The sequence below is a fragment of the Cricetulus griseus genome (assembly GCF_003668045.3).
Source record: "Cricetulus griseus strain 17A/GY chromosome 1 unlocalized genomic scaffold, alternate assembly CriGri-PICRH-1.0 chr1_1, whole genome shotgun sequence".
Classification (NCBI taxonomy): Eukaryota; Metazoa; Chordata; class Mammalia; order Rodentia; family Cricetidae; genus Cricetulus; species Cricetulus griseus.
Genome location: NW_023276807.1, coordinates 59,808,659 through 59,836,356, shown reverse-complemented (window position 1 = coordinate 59,836,356; position 27,698 = coordinate 59,808,659). Strand labels below are relative to the sequence as shown.

Genomic DNA, 27,698 nt, shown 5'->3' with positions numbered 1-27,698 from the left:
GGAATGATAGCAGATGGCAGATGAAACATATGGCCCACATTTGAGCTTCATTTCTGTATGGTTCCAGCTGACCAAATTCAGCAGGGAGGCTTTTAAAACACATTAAATGTATCAGAGTTCCTCCACAAAGCGGCCCATTTAGTTTAATCTTAGCTACAACCATGATGAGCATTCAGAATAAAAGTAAGTCTGCCTGAGATACTGTCACGATAGTGCACTGCTTGGATGAAAGTGTCATACACCAAGTATGTATTTGCACACCAGTCATTTAACTCAAACATTAAAGGTCCCCCACAAAAATTTGGAAGCTTGAGAAGTTGATTAATTGGTTCTTTATCTTGTCTTTGATTTTCCAAGCTGTTGCTTTTCCTTGGAAGAATACTCTAATTGTCATGATTTTGTCAACTACAAATCCTTGTCATGGAGATTAGGGACACATGGAAGATACTATTAAATTGCTTATGACTAACAAGCCACGAGACAGAATACCAGTTTCTTCCTCCGAAATATTTGGATTGAAATGTTGTTTTTTCTATGATACAGTGTAATCCTTTATAAAAACAAAGAGGTGGCTTCTTGGTTTACTAAGCATGAAAGTTCTTGGGGGTCTGAGAAGATGCTCTGACCTTGGAGCTGAAGTATTTGGCTCTGTGCCATGCATTATAACTACATCCCTTACCTTTATAGCATTCCCCTTGCTGCTTTTGAAGTCAATCATCTGAGAAGTAGGACAGTAACTCCAGGCACACTCATTGTAAGAAAAGAAGCAATTTGTATGTTGAAAGCATACAGAAGTTATTTTTACTTTCCATTAGTAAACTCCTTCAAGTTCAATTCTATTCTTTCCCTGGGCCAGAAATAACTAAATTCACAATGGGATGTGTTAAATTAATCGCTGGGAGTACAATCTCAAAATAGTGATATATGCCCTCCCAGCTTAGATAAGCAACTTTCTGCTCAGGAGTGTGTCTCATCGGGTATTCTGGAAGAGAAATGGTCCTTTCAACATCAGTGTTAGCATATATGGCCTGAAATAGCCTATCCCGATAAAAACCTGACATATGTAGCATGTTTTCCTCAGTTGGTACTATGAAAGTCAGCTAGCCTCTGTTTATTGGCTGTTTATTCCACTATAGCACCAGTTGACTCATCCCAAGCCTTTAAGTCTTGATTATACTTCAAGTTGACTTCAAGAACAGTCCTTCAAGACTTTAAAACTTGTTTTTCCACAAAAGACCATCTTCTTAGCTTTTTAAAAATGAAAGTATCCAAACTTTGATCTCAGTGGTTAGGAGACTCTTGTTTGTACCCTACTCAAAATGATGGTTGGTAATGGTGATTTCCAAGTCTTGACAAAGCCTCTGCCATCATGAGCATGGGATGCTCATTACTAATACTTATGGGAAGTGTGCCCAGACATGCGCTGACATACTGTTGCTTTCTCCTGCAGCAACACCCCTGAGTTCACTTAAGGCCCCTCGAGTGGACACGGCTCCTGTGGTCACACCTCCCTATCAAAGGAGAGACTCTGACAGATACTGTGGCCTCTGTGCAGCCTGGTTTAATAATCCTCTGATGGCCCAGCAGCATTATGATGGCAAGAAACACAAAAAGAATGCAGCACGGGTTGCCTTGCTAGAGCAGCTGGGAACATCGCTGGATCTGGGGGAACTGAGAGGTAAGAGCAATCCTTTCATTGTTTGCTCCCCAACAAGGCTCTCTGCAAACCTTGTGGTTTCTGAAAACAGAATGGTGGCTCATAATATGGTGCCTTAATGCTAAAGGGAAGCATGGGAATCTCTAAAATAATGGCTGAGAAAATGATCAGTGGCTAGCTTTAGCATGACTTTTAAGAGCATCTTGGTTTCAAAGTACTTATTTCCACATTTTTATTGACTGCTTTTCAGATCAAAGAGGCAGATCTAGGAACCATTTTCTTTTCTTTCTGTCTATTATTAAGCCCCTTCTCTAGTGAATGCTTTTGCAGATGAGTAGTATAAGAGAAACTGAAGGTGTGTAATGCTATCTTATGTAAGCTTGTGTGCTATGCATTCAGCCAAATGAAGCAATGCTGTGCCCTGTGGCTCACTGCAGCCACCTCCTGCCCCCTAGACATCCCTAGGCTGCTGGAAAACATCTGAAGTTCATATGGGTTTTCACTGGGACTACAGCAGAGGCTTGGAGAGTGTGGAGTAGTGGTGAGTGCTGCAGTGGGTAACATAGGGGCCATGACCAATTTATGGGACTCAGTGATATATCCTGTCCTCAATAATCATTTAAGCATTTTTGATCACATGAATATTTTGTTATCAACTTGATACTGGCAGTGTAGAAACAGATCAAAATTTCATACTACATATTTCATTGTTATTTCCTCTGAAAATGATGCCATGAAAGGTCCTGTTGATCGTATGTTCTTAGCCTGGTACATCATATTTTAGATGTGGTTTTATGAACTGACCAGGAGACCATTGATAATAAGACTTGTAATTTATACAATACAAAAATTTACAAACAAGTTTTGAGAAGGCCACCTGGTTTCAACTGGGTTCTGCAAGAAGAACCTGTGATTTGAATCCCTCAATGTGGTGTTGGACCCAGAAGAGGGAGGGATGCTTCTGACAGTAAGTGATTTTAGTGACTATTAATTATAAACGTGTGGTCAAAGGCCATGCTGTGAAGTTTATTGAGAAAGACTTGCTAAGAAATAGGACTTGAGTTGGAGCCAGATGTGCTAGCAGGAAATAAGGATAAGCCAGCAAAATCATGGGTGTACCAAGAGACACAGGATACATTAGCAGGGAACAGTTGTCTAATGCATGGTTCTGGAAGATCCTTAGACTGCTGCATGGATCTGAGTTTCAGGGCCCAGGATGCACCTGCAAAGCTGAAGTTGATGCTGATTCTTCCATAACATTTGAACAGTGCCTAAGATCGAACTTGCAAGAGCTTCGCTTCACTTTTTGTGTGGTTTCGAGTTACAGAAAAACCACACAGTCTTTTCTACTTCAGTATGTTAGCTGACTTTGCATTGTAGAAGGTGTTGAATCAGTGACATGGCTGCTCTTTGTTGGGGGGATTTCTGGTGGTAAAAGTCTTTGTCTTACATACAGAAGTCAAGTCTCTCCATAGCTAAGGACCACCCCCACAAAGTTGCTATTAATGGCAGATAACACGTAAGCTCTGTGGCTCCTTCATGGCAGGGCACTGGAAGAGAAAAATGAGGATTTATTTATTGTCTGTGCCAGATACTATGACATGAAGAAGAATTATTGCTACAGCACATTTTTCTTGTCTAGTTTGAATTATCTGCACTGCATCTTTTATGTGCAACCACATCTTAATGACTTGGGCGTCAGATTCTCTTGCACTAGAGTGGCTTGTCTTTGATATGAAGACAAAAGGATGCTCTTTGTCTTGGTACCTCTACTGGGCTGTGACTCAATAGCATACGGAATGCTGTCCTTGGATCCACCTTTTCTCTCACACCAGTTGATGCTTTTTATATATTTATGCAAGTGTTCAATACTACAGACTGTTGAGGAATAAAGCAACATTGGAAAATTGGCATGTTTTCAGAGATGCACTTGTACATGCTATTTCTGACATAACCCTAAAGCATGATCAATTAATAAGGCAAATATATCATAAGTATAGGCATATCATAACTTTAAAAAATTGGCATCAGGAAGATGGAGGATGATGACGGTGTTGCTATGGGCTAGCTTTTTCATCTCTAAAATCATGTTCATGGTTTTAAATACTACATTAGTTATTGCTTATCATGATATTCCTTTTTCTTTTAAATATTTCTTCCTATTCTCCATATAGATTGTTAGCAACTTGAAAGCCGACTCTTTTGTTAGTTTTTCTAGTTGATAGGAAGTTTCAAAGCATCTAGAATAGTGGAAGACATGTAACAGTTACTCAAAAATTGCTGAATGAATATCAGAGAAGGCCAAACAAAAACAAACCAAAAAAGCCTGGCCCACAATTCTGTATGCCTCATTTCTAAAAGGTCCCCAATTGAATAATTTTCATAAGATATTATTCACGATCCTTCCAATTTTAAAAATGTATATTTTTTGTACACTTGAATGTATACTGTTATACTTTTATGAGTTTTGACACTGCAAGTGCTGGCATAATTCACACTCCTATGTTCATATGTGACTTTTTTATATCATGAGAAATGTCTGTAGATGTTCCTGGTTAGTCCCAGCCCTCTGAACCCCACATGTACCCCACATGTGAACATGAACACACTCATCCATTATCATTGTTTATACCTGTGACCAAAGATGCTCTTGGATTTTCTTCTACAAGCTTCATAGTTTTAGCTATTATGTTTCATATTATGATATATCTCAAATATACTTTTTGTTTAGTTTGAGGTACAGGGTTGAAATTAATTTTGTTTATACTCATTTGCACAGTGATTCTGAAAATTTTGCTAAATATTTAATATCCATTCCTGAGTTGCCTTGAATTATTTTATTGAAAATCTGTTGTTTATGGGGTTGGAGAGATGACTCAGAAGTTAGGAGCCTTAACTGATACTGCAGGAGACCTGGGTTTGGTTCTAGCATCTACATGGTAGCTTATCACCTCTGTAACTCCAGTTCCAAGTGTTTCAATGCCCTTTTCTGGCCTCTAAAAGTAGTGTGCACACATGCTCCTGGCAAAACACTTAGACATATAAATAAAAATAAATGCAATCTTTTTTTAAAGAGGAAAATCTGTTGTTTCTATGTGTATTTATTTCCTGACAACTGTTTTCTCCAGGTAACCTCAGGGTCTGGCATACTGGACTGATTGTTTAGCATTGGAGGAATCCTGAAATTAGGCACTATCTGGTCTCCAGCTTGAAGATGGCATGGCTATTCTAACTCCTTTGCACTCTGTATGGATTTCAGGATCAGCTTTTCAGTCTGTAGGTAGAAAGCTATCTGGACTGTTGAGTAAGAATCAATTATCTGCAGATCAGTGTGGGGGAATTAAATTATTCAAAGCATAGTCACATGATCTGGGATGACTTTAAGGCTTTGGAGCCAGGGCAAATGTTTTGTTTTGTGCATCATTTTTTGAATTCATGTTGAATATTTGATGTTGTTTAACCTATTACAAAGTATAAATATGTAATTTAATGTGTTGGCTGATAATATTTAGACACTTTTATACATTGACTTCAATCTCTGTGGCTTACACATAATTTTCTACCTGTTATTTTCATGTAATTTCATAATACAAACAATGTGCACTTTCTGCTATGTTTGGTGTTCATTGTGTGTTGTCACTGGAAACATTGTTCTGCCTGTTACCCTTAAGTAACAGGTAAAAAATTAAAAAGTCAATTTTCTATGAACTAACAAAGCATTAGAAGTAGGATTGGCCTAAATATTAATTAGCATGTACAGTCAAGCACTGACTCTGTTTTTTTCTAAGAAAATAAATGGTTGCATCTCTACATCTGAATTATAATTTAACAAGGAAAGCCTGTCTCTCTTCCTGAATATAAAGTCTACTATAAAAACAGCTATCAGAGTATAGAATTATGAAATTTAATGATTGGAAAGTACCCTAGAGTTTTTCTTTATGGTTTAGTTTTTTGTGTTAGCATAAAACATCTATAGAAGGTACTTTCTTATTTACAAATTGTGGCAGTGTAAATTCTGAAACTTTGACTACTTGCATATAGAATATTCATTTGATACGTTTTAATAATTCCTTTAAAAGCTTCAGAATGAGACTAAATCCAGGTTTATTTGTTGTTTAGAGGACTCTAGATTCTTCTGCTGTAATTCTGTCTGAAGACACAGCTTTCAAGCACATTTAAAAAATTAATAATGCTTCTAAGAATCAAAAGAGTAATAGCCCTGTAAGACACATTAAAAATCATTGAATTATACATGTTCTTTCTTTTTACAGCTCTAAAGTCTAGAGCTGCCAATAGGCTTTTCTCTTCTAAGTTGCTACTAGAGCCATAGGTCTAAGCCCTCAATAACAGGTGCACCCATCTCTATGACTCAGCACCTCTGCTTGCAGGTATACCATCTCCATGACTCAGCACCTCTGTTTGCAGGTGTACTATCTCCATGACTCAGCACCTCTGTTTGCAGGTGTACCTATCTCCATGACTCAATACCTTCTGCTTGCAGGTGTACCCATCTCCATGACTCAGCACCTGTGCTTGCAGGTGTACTCATCTCCATGACTCAGCACCTGTGCTTGCAGGTGTACTCATCTCCATGATGTAACACCTCTTGCTACAGAACACCATCTTCATGACTCAACACCTCCGCTTGCAGGTACACCCATCTCCATGACTCAGCACTGCAATATTAGAACCATGAGCAATCCACTCTTCCATTTAGAAGGTTGAGGTTGAGCAACTAAGATATGCTGAAATACATTTTCAAGCCTTGCTTAGACCTCAATTATATAAAATAAGCACAATTAACTCAGTTTTCCGGAAATAGATTCTTGACAGAATTATGGTATTCTTTTAATAAGTAAATTTTCATATGGAGTTTATGAGTCTATGTGAACTGGAATAAATTATGAAAACCCAAAGAAATCACATTCACTCTTCCTGAAAGTGAGGGCTTGAGAGGTACAGTTCTCTGAGGGGCTCTTACATTCTAACTCTCACTATAATTGCAGCTACTCTGTGGATTGGCTGTAATGGGGAATGATTTCAAGGGGAGGAAGCAACTCAAGTAGGACTTCACATTACAAAAGTGGGATGTGAGTCAAAAGGAGCAGATTTACCTCAAAATAAGTAGAGCATGGGAATGGGAGATTTTCACTTTTTGAATTATTTCTGCTGTGAGATGTATATGACTTGGCTCCACTTACTTTGGTTCTGCTTAATCTTGGCTTAGCCTTTGCTAGATTCCCAGGAGGTGGGTGGCTTAGCATATTTAGACTTTGCAACTTCTCTGCCTTTTGTTACCTTTAGTAGCTATGCTCAGGCATCTGGACAATAGATCTTCAAGACTTAAGGAAAGAAAGGATGCTCTGGGGGAATAAATCACATAATGTTCAGAACAAGGTAAGGTAAACATTATCTAGAAGCTCAGTGCTTTAAAACTAAACTCAAGAAATGTTTACCATCTTCCACATTTACCATGTGTCTTAGTTAGGGTTTTTATTGCTGTGAACAGACGCCATCACCATGGCAACTCTTATAAAGAAAAACATTTAACTGGGGCTGGCTTACAGTTTAGAGGTTCAGTCTATTATCATCATGGTAGGACATGGCAGTGTTCAGGCAGACATGGTGCTGGAGAGGAATTTGAGAGTTATACATCTTATGCAGGTAATAGGAAGTGGTCTGCCTCACTGGCTGTAACTTGAGCATAGGATACCTCTAAGTCCCCCCTTATAGTGACACACTTCCACCAGCAAGACCATACCTACTCCAACAGGGCCACACCTCCCATTGGTGGCATACGCGTTGGGGGCCGTTTTCTTTCAAACCACTATACCATGGATGAATTTGGGAGTGTCTTTGTCCTGTGCTCCTGAATTGTGGTTTCTCTTGATTCTATAGCAGAATTAGGGTCCAAGTTGCTGCCAACTGCAGCTAGGATGTCCTGGAGAGTGGAAATAGTTCATTTTACCCTGTGAAACAGATTAGAAGTGGAGAGACAAAGTCATTTGGGTTAGGAAGCCAGGGATAACTACAGTACAGCAGCAAGAGGGGTAATACAAATTGGTCTGAGATCATGGTGTTCAAATGGAGGTCATTGTTAAATTATATGTGACTATATACTAAGTATAGAGTAGCATTTAAATGTGTAAAACTGAGTAAATGAAGAAAAGGTGGTCTCTCATGGCTAACAGTGCAGGTCTTTACTTTTTCCTTGAATCTCATCCAGAGGTTTGAAGAGAATCTCACTGTGTGACTAAGTCTAGTTATATCCAAGTGATGTGGGGGACCAGAATTCACCTTTCTAAGACCAGCAGAAAGCATCAGCGTACTTTATACCTATCACAATGAGTCAGAGAAGGTGGACAGTTGACTTCTACAAGAATTCCAGTACTTTGGAGTTCACATAGCCTGGTCATGGGCCACCTGTCTCTCATGATTCCATTGGAATGGAAGATCTGACTAGGTGGCTAGGGATAATATTTCATAAGCAGGGTCATGATGTATGTTACTTCTGTGTTTCACTTGTGATGCACTGATTTACTCATCCATTCATTCCCCCATTCATCCCACTGGCATTTCCCAAGCTTCTACCACAAACCATGCATATGAGGCAGAGAAGACTCCCAGTTTATCAGATGACAGAAGACAAACATGTTTAGCCTGTGATAAGTGCTAAAGGTACAGTAAGAATGGCAAGAGAATAATGAGATGGGGGAGAGTGGGTTTCCTGAAACAGGTTAATGACAGCTTTGCAGAACTGCTGACATTCTTGAACTCCAACCTAAAGACCAGTGAAACAGTTGGATGTGAGGCAATGGCTTGTCTCAAACAGAGAGCCCCAGCTAGATCACAGGATCATTAGAGCAGGAAGAATAAGACATGTTCAAGGAGCACAGAAAGCATCAGTAAGCCAAAGGCTGATGATGGGTGGAAAGTGAGCTTTCTGGTAAGTGTAGCCACATTCAGTATGTTTTCATAGGTCACAATAAAGGGTCCCTACTTTCTCCAAGAGCATTGTAAGTGTTTGTGTGGTACTGCATGTGAATCCAAGCACTGCACCTCTCCTCTTCTTCAAGGGTTGGCTCCTCTCTGTCCTGGGCTGCTTATACATTCTGTCCAACAGTGGCTTTGCTTTATCACCTCCATCAATACAACCCTCATGCTTCCTTTGTTCAAAGCTACATTGCCACGTAGCAGGTTTTTAGGAGAGCCAACATTTCTATTAGAGATCCAGCACTGGTCTGTGATTAACAGGACTAAAGCAAAGACCCTGGAGTTCATTTAGTCCTGAAAGGTAACACCAACTGGCTGGGATTTCTTTACCAGTGCTGACCATTGCTAGTGGGCCTGAGATCAGAATTCCCTAAAAGCTGAGCTCAGGAACATCATGGTGGAGCAGCAACAGTGTTAAGCAGGCATGCACTGTTGCTTTTGGGCACAGTTTATTCACTGGAAATTGGACCTGATAGTCATCTCAGAACAGGGGACTTGGGTGACTGACCCAAATGTCTCATCTGGCTGAGTTAATAAAAGAGCCAAATTGCTGAAGAAGTGAGATGAGAGTGCCACTGGAGATAGAGTTGTGAAAGTTCAAGGCTTTGAGATAGAGTGGCATTAAGCAAGCTTGGGAGGATGACTGAGAGGCTCTCATGTTAGGTAATTGCATATAGGGATGGGGCCATAGCTGAGGATGACACTGTAGAAGTACCATGTGGGCCTTGTAGAATGATGGAGGTTATAAGTATGTTTGGCAGTGTTAGGAGCAGAGAGAAGAGCAGAAATCCTCAGATAATAGTGACAGGTGAATGTCCCTATTTCTGTCTGCAGATAATGAAGCCCCAGTTCATGATTCTCAATAGGAAAGCACATGTTGATATCTGTGTCTTTGTAATGTCAGCCTAAGGCTATTTTGGTGGTGGGGGGGAGAAATTACAGGCAGGAATATATTCTGGAAGGTTTTTAGCCTAATTATTATTTCTAGTGAGAAATTACACCAACCTGAGCTACTTGAAGAAAGTTTTGGGGTGCTAAGGTTTAACAGTAAAGAAAACAGAAAAACTTTGAATGCCTTTGTGTCCAAAATTTCCCCCAAAGGCCAATGTATTGGAGACTGTTCCCAACATGACACTATTGGGAAGGGGGCACAATTCTTCAAGTGGTGTAGCCTAGCAGGTGGTCTCAGGATCATGGAAATATCTTCAGTGGATTCTCATTCTCCCCCTCCTCTTTCTTTTGCTTCCTATTCATGACACAGTTTTACTCAGTCACTATATGCTACTACCCAGTTCCCTAGTAATGGTCCATTGGGTCACTAACTAATAATCCAAAAGCTTTTTATTCTGTAAGTGAATTAACTTGGGTATTTGTTACAGTGATGACAAGCTGACTAACACACACATGGAAATATAACAGGATTTGTTAGGTGAGTCCTGATTGACTTTGATATTTTTCCATGACTGAGGAGAGAACCCCGGGTCTTGCTCATGGTAGGCAAGTCATAGGCAAGCAGTCAGCCACTGAACTATACAGCCATATCCCTAGACCAGTGCTTCTCAACCTTCCCAATGCTGCAACCCTTTAGTACAGTTCCTCATGTTGTGGTGACCCCCCAACCATAAATTTATTTTCATTGCTGCTTTGTAACTGTAATTTTGCTAATGTTATGAATCATATTGTCAACATCTGATATGCAGGATGGTCTTAAGTGACCCCTGTGAAAGGGTAATTTGACCCTAAATGGGGTCATGACCCACTGAATGAGAAACACTGTCCTAGGGCCTTAAACTACCCTGCTTGCCACATTGCTGCTTTCATAGTCTTCTGAAGTGTGAGTATCCTATACTGGGCCTCAAAGACTAGCAGTCTGCTTCAATTTAACCCAACCTTGGAGTTATGACAATAAAGGTCATATTGTCCCCTTTGGATTATCCAGTGTCTAGATCCATATATTGTTGATAGAAGTCCTACATGATTGGTCTCTGCCATGCTCTCCAACAGGAAAACCACATTCTACATCCTCCATTCTTTCAGGCAGTCAAAACCATGGCTCTCAAGGGGACAATTTAAAGGTTTATGGCACCACATACTTAACAAAAATTACTATGTCAATAAAGGTACATTTTATTAGGTTTAATCAATTAAAACAAATACAATGGTTTCTCCTTTATATAGTATTTTCAATCTGTAAAGTAGTTTAACTAGTTAAACATCAGCAGAAAATAGGACCTCTAAGCAGATATGATAATTATAGAACACAATTCTAAACTGAATGGTAGAAGTGCTGAAGAAAATACTTAGCTTAGATTACACCTGGTTATTTTTGCATTATTATTTTTAATGTGTTTTGACACCTAAACTGCTGCATGTAGGCTTACTCTGATCTTCAGAGCCCACATTCTGGGTTAGACAATTTAGCTGTTTAAATGTCTCATATCCTGTCATAATTGTTAGTGGGAATGAGGTTGGGAAATATTATGATGTACGAGAGATTATCTTCAATTCATTCGTTCAGTCAGTCGGTCACTCATTCACTTGCTTGCTTGTTTGTTCAAGCTTATTAAGTTCATATTATGAGAAAAAAATTTGTCCCTGAACTTTGAAGAGAATACTAAATTGTTTATGACTCATTATTTAATCTGAAAGAATTTAAAGGGTAGAACAAAGGAGAAGAAAAAAATGACACCTTTATTGAAATGTAACACAACATAAAGGAAAGAGTTTAAAAGCCCTTTAATTGTAATGATTTTAGGGTTTTAAAAGGAGAAAGTAATTCCCTCCAACTTGAGATGAGCACCAGGAAACATGGACGCTGGTGACAAGGGTATTTAGATGAGCATGAGTGAAGGGGTGGAAGATGGGGAGTAGAGCATCCCAAGGGATTAAGACACATTGACTGTCTGGATGAAATTAAGCTGGAAAGATAGCTTAGAGCCATGACAAGCTGTTTTGTATATCAGGGAAAGCTGGACCCTTTCTCCCACTGCTGACATGCTCCGAGTCAAGTGATGACTGGAATCATTTTTACATTACACTACCTGGGAACAGAGAGTTTGCTGGATCCTTTTTCCTACTGCTGACATGCTCTATGTCATGACTGTAATCATTTATACATTAGCACTGCCTGGGAGCAGAGGATTTGCTGGATTGGGATAAGTAGACCCCAAAGGCCAGGAAGCTGAGACCAAATGGCTCTGTAACTCTGGTCAGGGCCTGAAGGGTGCTGAGGAGGAGCAGCAGGAGGGAAGAGATGTGTTGTTCTGTGCACAATCTCTGTGCCCCACTCCAGCCACATGAAAATGAGCCAGAGATTTGGATTCTCTATGATCTGGTCAAGGAAACTCTAGGCCTTGGGAACTCTTAGCAGGAAAAAAACAGATATAATGAAGAGTATGAGTAATAACTTAGATTTCTGTTCAAATTCATATCCAAAAAGAAATCTACTTGATGAACATTTACAGTGGCCTATTTACACCCTGTGGGCCAGTGCCTTTCTCATCTGGGGCAGGTTTTGTCCATTACTTTTCCTAATGATGCTAAAAAATGCATCGCTGTCTGAAAAAGCTTGGTTAGATCTTTATCTTCATTGACTAGATCCCAGGAAAAGATGAGCATGAATTTTAAAATGGAATCCATTTTGCACATCTGCCACCATGTAAGTGCTGTATACAAACTAATTAAACTGGGACTGGAAAATACTAGATTCCTAATTTCAGACATGGCTGCTGCATTTTAAACAACTATGAACTTATCTGGAAACCAGTATCTTTACTCCAAAATGTTAACTAAAAAAATGCAAAAATAACCCCACATGTGCCCTGCTCAAGGGACTTCTGTTAGCAGTCACCTGGGGCTGCATGGAGGAAGCTGAAAATGTGATGTGCAGCTGCTAGACAGTTGTTTTTTTACTCAGAGCTCCAAGACCTTTACTGGTGCTGCCTGGAGGTCCCCATTGTTTGTTTTAAGGTTAAGAGCTAGGATGGCATTTTGAAGAAGCTCAGTACAGTATTTTCCTAAGGTTATGGTAGGATATATCTGTCATGTTGGCTCTGAAGTTGTTATGGCTGGTAGTGGCACAATTTTGTTGACAAAATAAGACACAGCAATATTAAAACCAAGATAAACCTGTCCTTTAATAAATGGGAGACTATTTTGTTTATAAAATTAAAATTTTATGTTAATTGCAGAAAAGGTAATCTTAAGTATCCTTTATGTTAAATTCTTTTGCAGATGTATCACGTAGATGAGATTCAATAATTGTGGTATAAGAAATAAGCACTAAAAAGAAGGTATATTCTTTTGTGTTTGGATGGAATGTTCCATAGATGTCTGTTAAACCCAACTGGGTCATAACTTCTATTATTTCTTTGGTTCTTTGTTAAGTTTCTGTCTGGTGGTCCTGTCTAGTGGTGAGAGCAGGGTGTTGAAGTCTCCCACTATAAGTGTTTGAGGTTTTCTGTGTGGTTTGAGTTTTAGTAATGTTTCTTTTATGAATATGGGGATGATAGAAGCAGAAGCAGACACCCATACCTAAACACTGAGCTGAACTCTGGAACCCAGTTGCAGAGAGGGAAGAGTGATGAGCAAAGGGGTCAAGACCAGGTTGGAGAAATCCACAGAAACAGCTGACCTGAACAAGGGAGAACTCGTGGAACACAGTCTGATAGCTGGGAAACCAGCATAGGACTGTTCCAGACCACCTGAACAAGGATGTCAGTTTGGAGGTCTGGTTAATCTATGGGACCTATCCCTAGCACACGAATGGACTTTAGGAGCCTACTCCACATAGAGGGATGCTCTCTCAGCCTAGACACTCTGGGGGAGGGGGTGTCTAGGCCCTGCTCCAAATGATATGACAGACTTTGAAGATCCCCATGGAAGGCCTCACCCTCCCTGGGGAGCAGAAAGGGGTTGGGGTGGGGGTTAGTGGGAAGCAGGGGAGGAGGGGAGGAGGGGAGGAGGGGAACTGGGATTGACATGTAAAGCAAGCTTGTTTCTGATTTAAATTTAAAAAGGAAAAAATAAACAATCTGAAAAAGATAAAAAAGAAAGCATAAGTTTTGCTCAAAGTACTACATACCCATTGAGATGCTTGTTGACTGTTATTTTTGCTAATATTTAATGAGCACTTACCATGTGACAGACACCAAAAATCCTAGAACATAATGTAGACATCGTCCTGGATTTTAAAGAAGACATTCTTCCTCTCTTAATAAATCCACAATATTGTGGCTTCTGTGACAGGTGAAATTGTGTGACAAGTGCTCTTAAGACTCACATCCCTAAAGATAGTACCCAAAGACTTTGTTTACAACAAGGAACAGAGAAAGAAAGGAGGGAGGGAAAGGGGGTAGGAAAGAGGGAAGAAAAGAAGGAAGGAAGAAAAGGAAAGAGAGAATAAAATGTAGATCGTGAAATGATCAATTGAGAACACATCTATTTTGTCAGATATGTTCTGCTACTGGCAATTATCATTCCCTGAAGTTTCCCCCTCAAAGCAGTGACTTTGTAGCTGAGAGAGAAGTATAGTGATGGATTGTGTTCAGAACTTTTGTGTGGCTCTATGCCCAGGACTAAAAGTGCTGCCCAAGATACAGCACCATATTTTCATTGTTCCGAGTCACCTGAACGAATGCTGTTCATTACTCATTCATCACTTACTTTTGAAGTGGCTTTTGTGCTGTTGGCCCTGCCCAACACCTAAAATGTAGTCGTGTTGTAGGCATGGTCCTTGAGCTCAGCCAGCTTCTAAGCAGCTGAAGTACACATGTTAATATGATTTAAATAATGTGTCAGAACCCCTATGACTTGCATGTGTAAGAAATGGAAAAACTTCTCTGGGGAGCCTAGAAAATTCACTTTAACTTAAAAATTTACAGCAGTACAAGTAGATATTTCTCTAGAAATCTGAAAACTTGTGGGGTCCTGACAATAGAAATAATGTTTGCCACAATGGATCTTTGTTTGGAAGGTGACTGCCATATCTGCATTATCTAAGTGAATCTGTAGACCTAAATGATGAACAGAAATATTTAGTAACTCAGATTTAGAGTCTACTTTTATAAATTATGACAAATAATGCAATTTACTGAAATAGCTAATGGACCAGTGAGGTGGTAGTGCAGCTTTTTATGGACACTAGCTGGCAAGCTGCTAAATGAGTTGGAAGGAGTTGGTGAGCACTGACGCTTTGTAAATAAGAGTCTTGATGTTGTGTGTGGTTCTACATGGAAGAATTGCATCTCTCTTCTTGAAGGCTTTGATTTTACAAGTAATGGTTTCTAAATGAAGTTCAAGGGAGTGGACTCAGAGGCCTGGTCCAGGTTTCAGTCCTGTCTCTGTGACCAAGCATTAGTGGAAGTCAGAGGAGACAGTTTACCTCTCTGGGCCTTGGTTTCTTGTCTATAATGTAAGTGTAGGAGGACTTGATCAGACAGAGTCACCATCTAGTATTTTCCCCATTTAGGTTTGTCTAGATAATTTATTCTGAGTTCATGTGCTTGGTAATTGCTCTTCCAAAATAGGATTTTGACTCTCCAGGTTTCATTTTAATAAATTGACCTTACCTCAGGTCCACAAAAGAATTTTTATTTGTCTTCTCCCTATGGGGTTTTCACCAGTCTAGGAGCAATGTAAGCATGTGAACATGGTAAATAACCTCATGCTACTATTTGTCTTGAATCTGTGCAAACTGTATCTCAACATGTAGCCCCATACAAGCCAGCATGTAAGCAATGATTTACTATATTGCCATCATCCCCTAGGTCTTCCTTCAATCCTCACAAGTCAACACACACAGATTCTCTCACTCTTGCCCTGTCCTCTTCCTGCTCTGTCCCTCAATGTTAGGCACACATTCTGTCACTTACCTGTCTATAGGCCCCAGGTATAAACATTCTTCAGTAGGGCAGGTAGTCAATGGCCTTTGTAGCCCACTGACCATACATGTGTACCCACATACAAATATCGTCCCATAGTATTCCTGTCTCTCATTTTCTCTGAGTGTGGCCATCATGTGAGTGGAGTTCACTGTTGCTGTTGCTCAACCACAAGGATCACGCATCTACTAATAGTGGAAGAACTTCCACCAAATGTGCCCTCCTGCTCAAAGTATCTACAGACTCTGGACAAAGTAAAAGATCATCTACTTGATGACAATGAAGAGTAATCCCAAAGCAGGCAGAACTAGAGGGAAATGAACAATTGGGAAGCAGAATTGAGTATCTCATAATTTGTCTACTTTTTCCCCCTCTCAGAATTAATTCATTAATACCAAGCAGACAGCCTTAAACTCTGATAAGAACCATGACAGGCTAACTGCATCAGGCAGTGCATTCATTAAGATAAAAGCTGAATTGCTATTTAAAAACTGAAAAGAAAAATAAGAAAGAAAGAAATCCCAAGAGGAATAATTGGTATTAAGAGATCTGAATGACCCACAGCATTGAAAAGTGAAAGGAAAATTCATGACAGGAAAAACTCAAGATTCGTAGGGGACATCCCAAATTTATTATATGTCCTCTGCCTGTACTTGATCCTGACATTGAATGACACATCCAAAATGCCATCATCAAGCAGCCCAGCAAAGCCTCACTGTACTGAGCAGAAATTTCAGCTACTGTCTCTTCCACATCTCCTCAACCCTCATCACAGGAGAGAGAGATTAGGTTTGGGTTCATCTAAGTTCACTGCCTGCTGTAAAGGAAACACTCTAGAGGAATATATAGAGCACAGAGTTTACACATTGTTTTTATTCATTATACCTAGATATAATTCTAAATTAATAAAAATGACCATGAGGAAATTGAGAATGTGATTAGTACTCAAGAGAGGGGAGACAAATATTGAAATGGTCCAAAAAGGAGCTAATTTGTTTATTTATACTCAAGGGTATAAAATAAAATGCACTTATGGATTAAAAAACAGAATATTAATCAGGAAAGCTGGGTGTGTTGTTCAGTGGTAGAGTGCTTACTAACTTAAACCCAGAGTTCATTTCTCAGCAACACAGACAGACAGACATACGCAGAGAGAGAGAGAAAGAGAGAGCAGATGAAATCATGAGTGAGTGTGTATTGCTGGCATGAACACAGCCATGCCAATGACCCCAGTGCCTCAGACAGGGAGGAATGGCAAGATCTCTCCCTGCTGAGTACTGATGCTAACAATGTCTGTGGAAACTGTCCACCACATCTTCCTTCTCCTGGATAGTTGGAGCTGCTCCTCTACAGAAACCTCTCTACTGAGTTTAACTGGCATGCCTTCTTGTGTGTAAGAAATGTGTGGAGTGCCTACCTAATCTCAGCTATTCTTTATGTAGGTCTTTTTTCTTTGTTTCAAGTCACCCTATTCTGGCTGCAGCATACACGCACTCATGAATGCAGTGTGTGTGTGTGTGTGTGTGTGTGCGCACACACACACACACACACACACACACACACACACACGCACGCACTCACGCACACACACACAGCCACATGGAAATTTTGGATGTGAAAAATAAGTTAAAAACCATAAGAAAATTTATAACATGGACTGGGTTGGGAAGAAAAAAAGTCACTGAACTTAGAGATTAGTTTTTTTTTTTTTTAAATACCCATTATGGGGTCATACTATCAAAAGATTTCCATAAGTGAAAGAAACAGACACATGTTTGAGAAACTCATGAGAACTGAGAAAAGTTAAAGTGTGCACACACACATACATGTACACATGCATGAGCACATATATACATATGCAAGTACACACATGTATGCACACAGGCACATATGCATGCACGCACAGACACACGCAATGCATGTACACACATGTATGCACACAGACACATATGCATGCATGCACAGACACACACAGTGCATGTGCACACTTGTTCATGTAGCCAATGCACAAGTGCACATGTGTGTGCATGCACACACACACACACACACACACACACACACACACACACACTTGTACACACACACTTGGCTTAACTTCTGAAGGGCAGAGAGGGTGTCTTGAAAGCAGCCATAGAGAAAGGACGATTGAACATTTTCAGAGGGCACAATGTAAATGGAAGCCAATATGCTTTATTGTCTTAAAAGTTACAGTAGCAAGTAAGTATGTTTAAAATATTAAAAGGGAAATAAATAAATGAATGAATAAATAAATAAATAAATAAATAAATAAATAAATAAAGCAGTCAAGTCATGAAAATAGTGTTCTGGAAGAAAGGTGTAATAAAGATATTTTCACTCAATGAATGTTAGTTTTACAGGCTAGGATCTGCATACAAGAGAGAACATGTGACGTTTGTCTTTGAATATGAAACACTTTTTATAAAATAATGCTTTTCAGTTTCACCCATTTCCTGTAGATTTCGTACTTCTTTACAGCTGAATAAAATGCCATCATGCACATGTAGCACATTTTTATTATCCACTCGTCCATGGATGGACATCTAGGCCCGGTCTGTTTCCTGGCTGTTGTGATTACTGCTGCAGCAGACAGACAGGTTTCTCACTTGGCCTTGAACTCAGTCCACACTTCCTTCTAGGATCATGGTCTCCTGCCAGTTAGCTGCTTTGCCACCATCCTTCTGCTCTGTGGACTGTTTTCACTGTCTTAATACTGTCTGTCCTGCAAAGCAGGAAGTTTTAGTATTTTTTGGGTTTTTTGAGACAGGGTTTGTCTGTGTAGCTTTGGAGCCTGTCCTGGCACTCACTCTGTAGACCAGGCTGGCCTCAAACTCACAGAGATCCGCCTGCCTCTGCCTCCCGAGTGCTGGGATTAAAGGCGTGCACCACCAGTGCCCGGCAAAATATAACCACAGTTCACCTTTTTTTTTCTCCAGACAGGGTTTCTCCTGGGACTAGCTCTTGTAGACCAGGCTGGTCTCGAACTCACAGAGATCCACCTGCCTCTGCCTCTGCCTCCCAAGTGCTGGGATTAAAGGCGTGCACCACCAACACCTGGCCAAGTTATATTTTATATGTTTGGGTTTTTTATGTTTTTTGTTTCATATCTACAGAAGCATTGCCTAATTTTATTGTCACAACCACATTTATTTTCTAGTTGCTTTATAATTTTAGCTCTTGCATTGAGATATTTGATCCACTATGAAATACTTTCATGATGTGAGGAAAGGGAGTAATTTCATTCTTGTAACTAAATAGTTGTACCACTACCATGTGTTGAACAGACCATTTCCATGTAGAACATTGTTGGCCATCCTTGTTGGAAATAGATTCTCCACAAACCTATGGCATTAATTCTGAACCACCAACTCATTCCATTGATCTACTTGTGTGCTTTTATACTAGTGTCACAAAACTGTAGCAATTCAGTACAACTGTGGAAACAGAAAATGCCAGTCTTCCAACTTTGTTCTATCTTTCCAGTATGGCTTTGACTGTTCAGAATTCCTTCTAGCTAGAGGTGTATGTTTTAACAGCATCTTGTCGATTTATGTAAAGCATAAATTATGACTAAGATGCCGTAAGTTTTATATTAAAGATGTGCATCAGTCTAGCAAGGTGATGGTGGCATGTAACTTTAATCCCAGCACTGGGGAGGCAGAGGCAGGTGGCTGTCTGCGAGTTTGAGACCAACCTGTTCTACAAAGCAAGTGAGCAATTACACAGAGAAACCCTTCTTGAAAAAACTAAACCCCAAAACAAAACAAAACAAAAAAAGAAATATGCATCAATCTTACAGAGAGTATTTGATAGATAAATACTAATAGTATTTCATTCACTTAGATATTCTTTCAATGAAAATTTTTAATTGCACTTAGTGTGTGTGTGTGTGTGTGTGTGTGTGTGTGTGTGTGTGTGTGTACATGACACAGGGTATATATATAACCATGGAATAAGTGTGGAGGCCAGAGAACAACTAACTCCTGGAGTTAATTCTGTCTTTCCATGTCTATGTGCTTCCAGAGATCAAACTTGGGTCACCAGGCATATGTAGCAAGTACCTTTAGCCATGGGGTCATCCTGTTGGCCTATCTTTCATTTATGCTTCATGGTAATTAATGTTCAACTCTTTCACTTGTTCGGGTAAATTTATCCCTAATATGATGTGTTTTGATAAAATTAAAATGATTTTTTCTCAGTTTTAATTTGAAGTTTTCATTATAAAGGAATTGAAACATAATTAAGTTTTATAGAAAGATATCTTGAAACATTGTAGAATCCATTCATTTGCAGAGAGATGGGCTAGTGAGGGAGAGGGGAATGGATTTTTATATGTAGCAAAATAGCATAATATGCTATGTGCAGAAAGAGAATTTTACCAATATAAGACTTCTTAATTTTCTTTGTAATGACCTTGATTGGAACCTTCAGTACTATGTTAAAGAGAACTGGCAAGAATAGATATATTTTCTTTCTGGACCTTAAGGGGGAAATCCCTGGTGTAGCTCTTAATATTAACTGTACTGCTTTTATCTCTTTGTAGTTTGTTGAGTGTTAGAGCATGAAAGATTTTGGCGGCTTTTCATATTCCCTTTCCTTTTCTCACTTTCATTAATCATGTGATTTTTCTTGTTTATTTGTTACAGCAATTATGTTAATTAATTACATATAAAATCAAATGTGAGTTCTTAAAATTATGTCTAGTTAGTAATATTGTATATTCTTCATGAATCTACTTCATTAACATTTTTTGTTTCTACATTTATAAGAAATATTCTTTTCACGTCCTTGTCAGTTCTTTGCTGTGATTCAGTATTGAGCGAATATGGATGTCTGGTGAGTTTTAGCAATGCCAAGACCTGCGAGGCATAAAGACAAAACATGATTGTGTTCACACTTGGAAGACTTCCTAAGAGGATGCTTTCATAATACTGTATGCAAGGGAAGTCCTTCCCAGTGTGAGACCCTCCAGCTCCTACACTGTAATACTGTATGCAAGGGAAATCCTTCCCAGTGTGAGACCCTCCAGCACCCACAATGTAATACTGTATGCAAGGGAAGATCTTCACAGTGTGAGACTCTCCAGCACCTACACTGTAACACTGTATGCAAGGGAAGTCCTTCACAGTGTGAGACCCTCCAGCACCCACACTATAACAATGTATGCAAGGCAAGTCCTTGCATACAGTATTACAGTGACATGGCTTGAAGATAATACATTACACAGTTAGAAGCCAGTTTCTACAGCAGAGGGTTCTGAGGGCATTGGTGACTTTGTGTTTTTATAGCCATTTGCCCACAGCCATGGATATTGGGTGCAGTTCTACACAATATTTAAAGCACTCAGAAATATTTATTCTTATTTAAATAAATCATGTAGGTAAAAATAGTCAGAATAATAATTGTGTTTGTTTCTGATAGACTGAAATAACAGATCTCAGCTTACAGTAGAATCATCTTTGTCTCATACAACTCAACCTTGGGTGAACTGGGCAGTGTCCCTTACTTAAGTATTTGTGTTTTCAGCTACATTTTTTTCTTTCAGCACTGCCATGCTGTTCCTTGTGTATTTTGATATCTTGTGTTTTCATTTTTATTTACATAACTATGTTTTGTTATCCTTCAAAAATTCCTATTTGATTTGTTGAGACTATATAAGTGTGTGTGAATTGATTTCCATATATTTGTGAGTTTCTCTGATTTCTTTTGATTACTGATTTCTAATTTTCATCCATTATAGAGAACATACTTACATAGCTTTCTGTATTCATTCTAAAGTTATTATGCCATGGTCTATGGTTAAATATATGTTCTGTTCCCAGAACCAGATCACATGCACTTAAGAATGTGTTCCACTGCCATTGAGTTAGGGCTTCTGCACCTGTCTTTTGGTTGTCCTTGGCTTCAGTATCATTTGAGACTTTGATTTTCTTGTTGATCCTCTGTTTATCAATTGATATCATAGATATCAATTGCATTAGCAACTGCATGTGAAATTAAATGAAATCTATTTCGTTATGAAGTATGAGAATAAAAGGTCCTTACATTTAATGCAAAGTGATGCAATATTAATTATAAAGTGAATAAGAAGTTAAAATATGTGTACAATAATCCTTAGAGAAATTACTCAAAGCATAGAGCAAGCGTTTAAAAGAGAATGCATAAATATAAACATTCAGAGAAGTTTGGTTAAATAAAAATATCAGGGAAGTCGTAGAAAATGAAAAATACATGTGTAACATGGAAGCCCCACCTGTGATTATCTTAGTTACATTAATGAAAAATGGTTAAACATTCCATTTAAAAGGCAGGACTTTTTCAGAATGAGACAAAACATATAATCCAGCCAGGACCTTAAACCCTGGCTTTCAGTGTAGACCACTCTGTATGAGAGCTTGTTATAGAGAGGAGGCTCATGTGTATTCAGTGTCACTAAGTCACTATAAGACTATGACTCAAATGTCCAATAAAGACCATTATATCTCGGCATTTGTGTGTGTGTGTGTGTGTGTGTGTGTGTGTGTGTGTGTGTGTTACTAATTATAGAATGCTTGATGGAAGATGTATATTTTTCACAAAAATGCCACAGTCAGTTCAATTCATTCAAATATACTTAACTTCCCTCCAATTTATGGAATCTCTACCCAGTGTGGGCAATCTTATGTTCAAAGTTGACATATTCCAGGTGTGTATGAGTCAGGTATTAGTTCAGAAATTATTTGTTTCTTTATCCTAAGGTGGTCCATGCTCCACTCATAGATCAGAAGAGAATTATCTTTCCTAAGAAGTGATCTAATTAGACACAACACTTCTTCCCTAATGTGAAACCTTTTCTGTTTATACAGAGATTTATCTAAATATAAACCCTTACTAAGTGGACACAAATCTCCTGGGTTGTTTCACTTCTGAACCTTCCCTCCAATCCATCTTGCTCAGTGAACTACAGCTCATCCCTTGAGGACTCATGGTTTTCATCCTAGCTCACATTCTTATTTTTCAACACTTGTCTTTCTTCTAGATTAATTATAGATTATATAAACTAGTGATGGTAACCCATCTCCCACCAGTCACAGCTAATGGAACAATGTTGGTATGGTATTATTAGATGAACTCTGGTTTTGCTCAGACTTCCTTAGTTTTTATCAAATGCTTTTTTGTGCCCCAGAATCCAATCCAGAATATTGGATGGCATTTATTCACTTGTTACATCAAATATTCTTGGCTGTGACTTTTCTTTTCTTAGACTGCCTTAGTAGGTCTGTTTGCTTTAGTATTTCTTTTGTCTATGTTTATAATTTTAACAGTTTTCATGATGCTTTTCAGATATTTTGGAGAGTTATCCTCAGTTATAGTTGATGTTTTCCTAATGATTAGGCTGGACCAAAGCCCACAATGCTGTTCTGGTCACATAAGTGTATGGCCTATCATTATGACTGCTACTGGTAGGTTAACCATGCTTGCTTGTCTCCTGTCATTTTGTCAGTCTTGGTCATTTTGTACTCTTGGGAATAAGTTATAGCATAACATACACGAAAGGAGTGGAGACTTGTCTGATATCCCTTTGAGGGCAAAGCCTCTGAAAAATCATTTGAAATTTTTATAGAGGAGATTGTTCATAATCACTTATTTACAACACTGTGGAGCCATATGTCTGTCTGCATATTTCATATTTAGGGTTATAATCCAATTCTATTCCTTTCACAGTAGGTCACATTTTGCTAGGCTTTGCTACCAGAAGCTCTTCCTTTTATGCCTTGTGACAGTCCTCTGTTGTTGTCTGAGGGGTTGAGGGCATGTTGTTTGTATTTGTACCTTCCTTATGATATAGCAGGGTGGTTTAAGCTCTGTCTGTGAATTTCTTGGCTCATTCCATAAAATCTGATATTTCTTGGAGGAGTCCCTCCATCCCCCAGTGATCCTAGCAATGAAGATTTGGTCAGTAGGTACTTGCTTACTTGGAGTGATTTTCTCCCTTTTTATTCTATCCAATAAGTGTTTATTACTTCAAGGTTTTTTTTTTCCTTTCAAACCCAATCTATTCTTTTAGGCTCATCGTTCCTCTACATCAGATTCTCCCAAATGTTCCCCCTTTTTAATCTGATTTCTACTTGGCAACTGGAGAGAATCATAAAATATAAACCTTGTTATGTTGTTACTGTGGTTTTAAAATCCTTCATAAGAGCAGGGCTGCTCTAGGGACATGCTTTAAATGTAATGTTGGAAGCTTTTTCCTGACTGGGTTCCTATTTTCCTTTCCACCTTCCCATCTAGAAGTGCTCAGCTGAGTTTTATACCATCCTTACTGAAACACTGGAGTTGCCAGGAGCCTGTGAATAGTATTATGACTAGAACTGTGGCTCATTCACCCTTTGACAGAATTCTCCTTTGCTTTTAGTCCATTGGATGTCTTTAGATGAGCCGATCATCTTCAAGGAACTTTCAGCTTGCCATTGTTCACATCTCTCCACAGGTGTGTGTGTGTGTGTGTGTGTGTGTGTGTGTGTGTGTGTGTGTGTGTGTGTGTGTGTGTGTGTATCCTGCTGTGGTGGTGTGTGTGTGTGTATCCTGCTGTGGTGGCATTCGCTATGGAAAGCTCACCTTTGATTCCCATGGCCTGAATTATGAACTTGCTTCCTGTCTACACTCTTCCACATTTAACAACATGTGGCACTTGCTATGTACTGAAGAAGTGTCTCATAGTGGTCTGCTAGAGACCCCTGTGCAGTCCCCTCCATGCCAGCCCAGGACACAGTTCTCACCAACTGTTTACAAAGGGTCGTGGTTTTTCAAAGGTTGCCTTTATTAATTTGCGTGTGTAGAATGTTAGGCAGGGACAGATGGAGGTGAACTGGCAATAAAGGGAAGGTGGCAGGCATCTCCAGAAGCAGAACTGCCCCTAAACAGAACAGTGGAAAGCTTTAGTCTCTCTGTAGAAGTGAGATTGTGGACATGGTGTAGGACTCTCGGGCTTTTACAGGGTTGTAGAGGAGGAACTTTGGGGATGGAAGAGTCCATCAGCAGGCCAGTCCCCCTGCAGTATGGAACTATGTAGATACTAACAGGGTTGGTGTGTGGGTCTGTTTAGCATAAGCTTCCACAGATGTCACTAGTCAGCTTTCCTCTCCAGAGTGTCTCAGTCACCCAAAGCTTTTAGATCATTAACCTGTCATTCCAGGCCCTGACATCAGGTAAGAAGAAGGGGCAACATATTCTTTCATCTTGCAGAAGGGAGATGATGGAGGAGGGCTGGGCTCTGTCCTCAGGGTCTAGGTCAGCTTACTTTTATGTAGCAGCAGAAAAGCTTGGATTTGATGAGCTATGATGGATCATTCGATTGTCATCATGCACTCCTGGAGAAACTTTTGAAGAATAATTGCTTGAGTGCTGCAAACATGATTTGATTACATAGTGAGACTGAATGATTGCCCAGGTGGGGGGGCATTAGAAGAGAGAGACAGTGTAGAACAACTGAGAGGAGGTTGGGTGTCCATAGATAGGGGCCCACATACACAATTTACATTGGGGGAAGGATTTTTATTGTCTCAGTGGGCTCTGGGTATATGCAGGGCTGAACTGGGTGATAATGGGGAGGACTGCTGGTAGAGGGGAAAATTTTCCTGTGATTTTATGTTATTCTTGACCAAATCAGCTTTACTTTTGGGCAAAGATGTTAAAGATAAGAAAATAATTTTGTTAATCTCTTAAGCTGTAATTTTTTTCTGCTTTAAAACTATGGTCAACTTATGTTGATCAAACTAATTATGATTGATTTGTTGGGTAGGATTGAGACTAAGGAAATGATTGAGACATGTGTCCTGATTTCCCAAAGAATGTCTCCTCTTAGAACACACAAGTACTGCTATATCACCCAGGACTACCAGCCCAGGAGTGGTACTCCCCACAATGGGCTTGGATCTCCCACATTAATCTTTGACAAAAAAAAAATTGCCCCACAGGCTTTCCCACAACTCAGTTTGGTAGGACATTTTCTCAACTGAGATTACCTCTCCCAAAATGAGTCTATCTTGTGTCAAGTTGACATAAAACTTGCCAGCACAATGTGAGAGAAAATCAAAGGCACACAAAAAGCCTTTTTAAAGTTCCACGTGACAAATCTGAAAGAGAAGCAGGACAGTCTTTGTTAACTATCCCTGGTTCTGCTGCACACTTGCTGGGATCCTATTTAGCCCATGCAGGCTGTGGCTATCTGGGTTTGCCTCTTCTAGCAATCATCTGAGCCCTTGGCTTTAGCCTCATGTATCAGGCTTCTGCTTGTCTGCAGAGCTGACTCTGCTGTGTCCTTCCTTATCCAGTTTCTGCTTGCATTTCTGCAGTGCACTAGTTCTCTCGAGGGGTCTTCTGGCCTGCCATCACAGCAACACCCATTCTGGGATATGCAGATCATTGTGCATTGTGATCTTAATTTCCTTTATCCTAAGGATAAGAGAATTTATCAAGTATAATTATTGTCCATTTGCATATCTTTTCTGGAGAAAAGTCTATTTAGGTCCTTTGCTCAGCTCATTTTTTAATTAAATTTTTTATTGCTTTCTTGCTATTAAGTTATTTGTGTTCTTTATATTATAGATAATCCTTTATAGATGTGTAGCTTATAAACATTTTCTCATAATACATAGGTTGTTTTCTTCACCCTAGTTTTAGTTATCAATAAGTCTGAAATATTTTTGGAATACTTTGATTAAAATGATTTGTTATTTTTTATCCAAATCCAATCTAATAGTTCCTTGTAATTCTTTGGCTACAATTGGGAACTTTAATGTCCTACTCACTTTTCAGGTTCATATTATCTTCAATAGTTTAAATTTCAATCAGAATGCAGGTTAGAAGGCCATCTCAAAGAGGATAAAGTAAGTTCCCATTCATTCTATAGTATTGGCTGTCCTCCAGACAAACCATGCAGCACAGTGCCTGCAGTGAAAGACTATATTGTTTTCAAATGCTGGCTTAGAACACAGGCAATCAAAGTAATACCAATAGCTAGGCTAGTAAGATGGCTCAGCAGTAAAGGTACTTGCTGCCAAGCTCTATTCTCATGACCTACCTGGTGGAAGGAGGGAAGTGACTCCTCTGTCTGTCTGTCTGTCTGTCTGTCTGTCTGTCTGTCTGTCTGTCCATCTGTCTTTCTCTCTCCCCTATCTCTCTCTCCAATACAGAAAGAAGACAAGGTAAACTTAGAAAGATACTGGTGATGGTTTCAAGGTGTGTGCATTTCTCCAAAATAGTATGCATATATAGTCATAGGTTTTGTATGCCAATCAATTTCATATAAAGTAACTTATATTTTAAATTATTATCAAAACATTGTCTTTAATTCATTTTGCCATGATTATTAAGATATTATATATGCAAAATGTGGGCTTTTATCCCATTTATGTTTCTGCAGTAAGATTTGAAATGTCACCTGGCAAAAATATATGTAAACAGATGTTTTCCTCCCTAAAATAAGACTACTTTTCACATAAGGACTTTTACCATGTTTGTTGGGTCTTTACTTGTATAACAAAATACTTAAGAGATATTAACTTTCAGGGCTAAATATTCATTTTGGCTGTTGGTTTCAGAGCTTCCAGCCCATGGTTGCCTGGCTACTTTAGACCTATATCAAGGAAGACATATTGGTGGAAAAACAAAACAATGCAAAGCTGTATTCATAAAAGCCAAAAGTGGAAAAGAAAGGGCTAGGTCAAGACACACACTGATGAAACATAGCTTCAGTGAGCTACTTCCTCTAACTAGGCCAAGGAAGGGCTAGGTCAAAATATACACTGATGGTACATACCTTTAGTGAACCACTTCCTCTAACTAGACCCCAACCCCCAGTGATAACCAATTCAGCTATGAACTCATAAATGGGCAAACCCACTTATGCAGATTCTTCATAACCCAGTGATCTCTCAAGGCTCTAACTCTGGATACTGCTGCTATCGGACTGATTCTCAATACAGAAGTCTTTAGGGCCTATGTCATACCCAAATCATGCCAAGTACTTGCCTGTCTGAATTGTCTCAGTTACTATCTCTAATTCTCCACCTTCTAATGTAGCAAATGACCTACTACTACTAATGACTTATGTTTAGCACATTTTAAAAACTTTTGTAATTGAGTATAGTCTTACCAGATACATTAGA

The 27,698-nt window shown here is 39.2% G+C and overlaps 1 protein-coding gene across 1 annotated transcript in view; it reads left to right on the top strand.

Moving 5' to 3' along the window:
• Positions 1-27,698, top strand: part of Zmat4 (zinc finger matrin-type 4) — a 281,105-nt gene that overhangs the window by 163,771 nt on the left and 89,636 nt on the right. Inside the window, exon 4 of the mRNA XM_035453381.1 lies at positions 1,451-1,678. Within this exon, the coding sequence (XP_035309272.1) occupies positions 1,451-1,678 (228 nt within the window). The remainder of the gene's footprint in view (positions 1-1,450; positions 1,679-27,698) is intronic.